The sequence below is a fragment of the Fukomys damarensis genome, unplaced genomic scaffold, assembly GCF_012274545.1.
Source record: "Fukomys damarensis isolate Sample0158 unplaced genomic scaffold, DMR_v1.0_HiC HiC_scaffold_5, whole genome shotgun sequence".
Taxonomy (NCBI): domain Eukaryota; kingdom Metazoa; phylum Chordata; class Mammalia; order Rodentia; family Bathyergidae; genus Fukomys; species Fukomys damarensis.
Genome location: NW_022900917.1, coordinates 16,887,563 through 16,893,225, shown reverse-complemented (window position 1 = coordinate 16,893,225; position 5,663 = coordinate 16,887,563). Strand labels below are relative to the sequence as shown.

The 5,663-nt window shown below is 49.7% G+C and overlaps 1 protein-coding gene across 1 annotated transcript; it reads left to right on the top strand.

Annotated features, from left to right (window-relative positions):
* The first annotated feature begins 2 nt into the window (after positions 1-2).
* Kcns2 (potassium voltage-gated channel modifier subfamily S member 2) lies at positions 3-4,761 on the top strand. Its single transcript, XM_010619568.2, has one exon. It carries the CDS (start codon positions 3-5, stop codon positions 1,437-1,439), a length of 1,437 nt encoding a protein of 478 aa, XP_010617870.1. The 3' UTR covers positions 1,440-4,761.
* Positions 4,762-5,663: the final 902 nt, after the last annotated feature.

Below are 5,663 nucleotides of genomic sequence, written 5' to 3'. Positions count from 1 at the left end.
GCATGACCGGCCAGAGCCTGTGGGACGTGTCGGAGGCCAACGTCGTCGAGGACGGCGAGATCCGCATCAACGTGGGCGGCTTCAAGAGGAGGCTGCACTCGCACACGCTGCTGCGCTTCCCGGAGACGCGCCTGGGCCGCCTGCTGCTCTGCCACTCGCGCGAGGCCATGCTGGAGCTGTGCGATGACTACGACGACGCCCAGCGAGAGTTCTACTTCGACCGCAACCCCGAGCTCTTCCCCTACGTGCTGCATTTCTACCACACCGGCAAGCTGCACGTCATGGCCGAGCTGTGCGTCTTCTCCTTCAGCCAGGAGATCGAGTACTGGGGCATCAACGAGTTCTTCATTGACTCCTGCTGCAGCTACAGCTATCACGGCCGCAAAGTGGAGCCTGAACAGGAGAAATGGGACGAGCAGAGTGACCAGGAGAGCACCACATCCTCCTTCGACGAGATCCTGGCCTTCTACAACGATGCCTCCAAGTTTGACGGGCAGCCCCTGGGCAACTTCCGCAGGCAGCTGTGGCTGGCTCTGGACAACCCGGGCTACTCGGTCCTGAGCAGGGTCTTCAGCGTCCTGTCCATCCTGGTGGTGCTGGGGTCCATCATCACCATGTGCCTCAATAGCCTGCCGGACTTCCAAATCCCCGACAGCCAGGGCAACCCTGGCGAGGACCCCAGGTTCGAAATCGTGGAGCACTTCGGCATTGCGTGGTTCACTTTTGAGCTGGTGGCCAGGTTTGCTGTGGCGCCTGATTTCTTCAAGTTCTTCAGGAACGCCCTAAACCTTATTGACCTCATGTCCATCGTCCCCTTTTACATCACTCTAGTGGTGAATCTGGTGGTGGAGAGTACGCCTACCTTGGCCAACCTGGGCAGGGTGGCCCAGGTCCTGAGGCTGATGCGTATCTTCCGCATCTTGAAACTGGCCAGACACTCCACCGGCCTCCGCTCCCTGGGGGCCACCTTGAAGTACAGCTACAAAGAAGTAGGGCTGCTCTTGCTCTACCTCTCCGTGGGGATTTCCATCTTCTCCGTGGTGGCCTACACCATCGAAAAGGAGGAAAATGAGGGGCTGGCCACCATCCCTGCCTGCTGGTGGTGGGCTACTGTCAGTATGACCACTGTGGGCTATGGGGATGTGGTCCCAGGGACCACGGCAGGGAAGCTGACCGCCTCTGCTTGCATCCTGGCAGGTATCCTCGTGGTGGTACTGCCCATCACCTTGATCTTTAACAAGTTCTCCCACTTTTATCGGCGCCAGAAGCAACTTGAGAGTGCCATGCGCAGCTGTGACTTTGGAGATGGAATGAAGGAGGTCCCTTCAGTCAATTTAAGGGACTACTATGCCCATAAAGTTAAATCCCTCATGGCAAGCCTGACGAACATGAGTAGGAGCTCACCGAGTGAACTAAGTTTAAATGATTCTCTACATTAGCTGGGAGGCGTTGTCACCCTGAAACCCACGATGCTGAGCTGCTGGGCAGCTTTGGTTATGGCGCAGGGAATCTTCCCAAGCCCCAAGGGGAGAGATGCATGGGATAGCACCCCAGGTCGGTGTTATGGTATTTAGAGTCACTTCTAGAGGGTGGTGTGTCCAACACCATGCCTTCGCATCTTTCAACAAAATGACAGTCACTGGTATTTGCATGGTGGGCATAAAATGTTCATCTTTCTGCCAGATGAGTACCCAGAATGCCAATTTCTCTGTCTACTGTGTACACTCTTCCAGTGCTTGTGGCCTGGTACTGTCTGTGAGTTGTTTGTGCTCCTGTTTCTGAGGTTTTCATGTGAGTTCCATACGAAAAGAAGCCCCCACAAGTCTGTCCAGTGGCAACATGTCTGTCTATGAAGTCAGCAAGGATAGCATGAGATTTTGCTCACCATCATGTAAAAACAAAATCTCAATTCTTTATCCATTGCTTTCACTTAGTTTTAATACCAAAACAAAGAGAATGCAAAGTTAAGCACTCCTGACTAAGACAAGTCTGTGTATTGTTTTTCTAGATGACTTGTAGCTCTGTGGCTCACATACGTACAGCAATCACTTTTAGAAAGATGTATTTCATGTTCATCTTGTAGATGTCACTCTCTAGAGAATGTTAAACATGTAGTGAAGGTTGAAATGTTTTTTTTTTCTTTAAGAAAACAGATATATTAGAGACAGGGACTTCAGCTAAACATGACCAGTCCCTGGATGCTTGATGTGGTCCATGCAGGTTGGGCTTTTTCACCTCTTTCCTAGGGTGATCCGAGAGACACTGGTTCCTATTCTAGGCTTTTTGACCAAAGTTTGCTGAGTCTTCTATATTAGCATGTTTCTTGAAATATTTATTTTTTAAGATGTTTAGGAATAAGGTCAAATTGTCTTCCTCAACCTAGGAGAGGTTTACTGTTGTATTGAGCATTGTTAGGTTGCTAGCAAGGGCAGTAGCCTAAATACTTTTGTTGCCTGCTCTGAAAGCTCATAAAATGAGAGCCCTTTTCATTTTCAGACAGAATTTGCTGGGATAACTTTGCTTCTAGGATACAGCATGTTGTGTATGATGTTAGGATTGCCTCAGAGTTCCTGCTGTGACATGGAAACCTGGTGATTGGGAAGTGTATACTCACAATAGACATGCAGAAGCCAGTGTGGCTTCCAAGGATGGGAACAGTATTCTTACTTCTGTTCCAATTGCCATTGTCAGAGGAGGGTGGGTAGAGGCTAGGAGAAAGGAAAGAGTTATAAAACAAACAACTGCTGTTTCATAAATGTCATGAATAATTATAAACTTGGAGAAAAAGCTTAAGGCTATTTCAAAGACCTTTAAACTCTAAGCTTGTGTTGAAGGGGGACCACTGTTTCCTTCTCCAAAAGGCCCCAGCTCCTCCTCTTCAGTTACCCAGCACAATGCCTTTCAAAGTGGAGCCTGGGCCCCTTCATAAAATAATTTTTTTCCATCATCTTGTCAGTAATCTGAAGGTTTTCCAGGTGGCTTTCATTATGGTGCAGTCTTTGCCAGGGCTGTAGAATCCACATCTAAGTATGGAGTTAGCCGGGCTTTTTATGCAAAGCTGGGAGGCCCATCTTGTGTTTTAGTTGGTTGAAGGTAATCCATACCTCGCAGGGGTGAAGAGAAGATCTTCACAGAGGGCTTTTGTATACTTGTAGTTGCCATGGCTACTACAGTGTGGGCAATTTGTTGGATGAATGCGTGGGCCGCTCCTGCCCTTGAGCCTCCGGTTCAAATCTTTCCACAGCCTGGAGTCATATGAGGGGCAGAGTGGTGGCCACATCTTAGAGCCTACATCTGTTTTTCAGAAAAATCAGGACAGGTGAGGTGACTTAAAGGCAACCAGCCAGTGAGTCGGAGAGCAGGGTTATTTTTTCAGAATTTACACTTGGAGCTCTTGGCTTTGGCTGAAGTTTTCAAACCAGGAAGGCAGGAAATCTGCCCAGCTGCACTCAGGGCAGCTGATGATACACACTCACGAGGACTGGTTTGTTTGCCAAGGCTGGTGGCATTGGGTCACTAAGTGTGGTACCCATGGTCACTGGCCATGAAGGTTGTGCGAAGTGGAAATGAGGAAGGAAGCAGAAACTCAGTCTCTCTCATGGTTTTTTCTCTAAACAAGCAGGTTTACCACCCAACAAAGTGGCACTCCGAGTGGCTGCCTTTGCAGGTGTGAAAGCTGGAAAACTTGACTTTTCTTTTTTGGTAATGACTTGCATTTTTCTGGTGCCTTTCATTGGGGGAATCCCAAAGTGCTTTAGAGACTATGTTTTAAACATCTTTTGTACATATATGTATACTTGTAAAAAAAATATTCCTTTGTCCGCTGGGATCTCCAGTCACTTCTGAGCATGAGGTTGTCCCAATAGCACTAAGTTCTCTAAGGGGTGGTTTCCGAGAATGGGGAGGGGGAACAGCACAGCCAGCTTGAACACTGTGGTGAATTCCCACAAAGATGGTGACGCAAGTGTGGCGCAGGGGACTTCTTGCACACCCATCCAAAGTCAGGTTCACAGTGCTGCCTCAGAGGCAAGGACTGTGACCGACTCTGCTGCCGGCACCTCACACAGCAGTACAGCATCCTCTGGTCCCTGGAGTTACGCAGGGAGGGTCAGGCTAACTTCCTGCCTGGTCCTTGGAATGAAGGCCATAAACATGAGACCACCTTTGGCTACCAGGCTTTCAGACTGACCCATAAGCCTCCTTCAGGAGCACAGAGCTGACATGAGATCATTTCCAGCTGTAGGCTTAAGAGCAGCTTCACTACCGACATGTGAAGGTGGCTCTTTTCAGTGCCACCAGGACAAATATATGGGACAAGCATCTCCAAGGGGCTGGGCTGGGAAGTAACATCAGTTTACTACACAGATGCACATTGGTCTCAGATCTGTTTTTAGCAAACCCCTACATTTTTCGGGTTTGCTGCTAAGGAGGGGCATGTTGTAATGCCGGGCTGATTTGTAGCTCATCGGGTGGTAACTGGCATTTAATATTTGGATTTGTCATTTCTACTTAGCACTCAAGTCATTGAACTACCTGCTCATTCTCGCCTCATTTCAAAGAAAATGATTTGTTATGCACTTTGGGATAGCAGTGATCTGTGCGGGCCGCGTGGTATGTACTTGAAGGCTGGACTGCTATGTCTTGTATGTTTTAACAGCATGACTTGTTGCAGAGTTGTAATTTTAAACACTGAGAACGCTGTATTTGCAGTCAGTTCTAGCACTCATTAACGCACTATTGCGCCAGCATCATCGCGGGCTCCGCCAAACCATTAAGTCTGATTGCTGTGCTGCCTCTCGTGCCTTGACTGGGAATGAGGCACGTGGCTGGCATGCTCAGGCCTCCAGCCTTGCAAATATGCAGCTCAAACAGAAAAGAGCCATCTCCGCTTCACTGAGGCCCTTCAACGCCCTAGGGAGCGGCGAACACAAGGACATTGGAGACTTCCTGAGAAAGGCTGGGCTTTTTGAGCAGTGGTTGAGAAAGAAAAGTTGCTTATTCTTCACAGGCAGATAGGGGTGAGGCCCCTTTGGGCAGGAGCGAGAGCCACTGGGGTACTTGGTAGGGGAATGATCATGTATTCTTGGAACCCTTGTGCCCCAGGGGCCTTGCTGGGTCTTCCTCCTGCGTGCTGTCCTGCCCAGCACCTCCGATGGCCTGCTGGGCCAGCTCCTGTCCCGGGAAGCAGGTTGGGTACTGGCCACCCTGAATGTCCTGGTTGGTTTGGGTGTGAGTATTGCTGGAGTCTTGGGAAGTGTCTCAGCTCCGTGTGCCCTGGACTTAGAGCCTGAGCCCTCCTGAAGGTCACCGGGGATTAGTGGGAAGGACGCTAGGCTGAGGCCCCTGCTCAGTTATTTGTGCCTTCAGCTCTTCCCGCTGCTGCATGAGGACGGGGTTGGCCATCCTGAGGCCCTGCCCAGGTGTTCACCTCAGTGTAAAAGAGCGTTTCTGCACACCTCTGTCTGCCCTCATTACAGCTGAGAGCAGGTCCTGACAGTCCTAACTGACTTTTAAGCAAAGCGGAGGGACGGCTTACAAACAACCTTCTATTTGGTTTCTTTTTTCTCTTTAGCAGGCAGCCACAATAGATAACAGTTTGAGAGACAACAGTAACAAGGAAATGCTTGGGCTAGTGTCTGTCCCAAGGGAAGAGAGTTTTTAAA

Bases quoted from the DNA above. Each gene is read 5' to 3' on its own strand.
- Kcns2 (XM_010619568.2), top strand. From the start codon at position 3: ATGACCGGCCAGAGCCTGTGGGACGTGTCGGAGGCCAACGTCGTCGAG.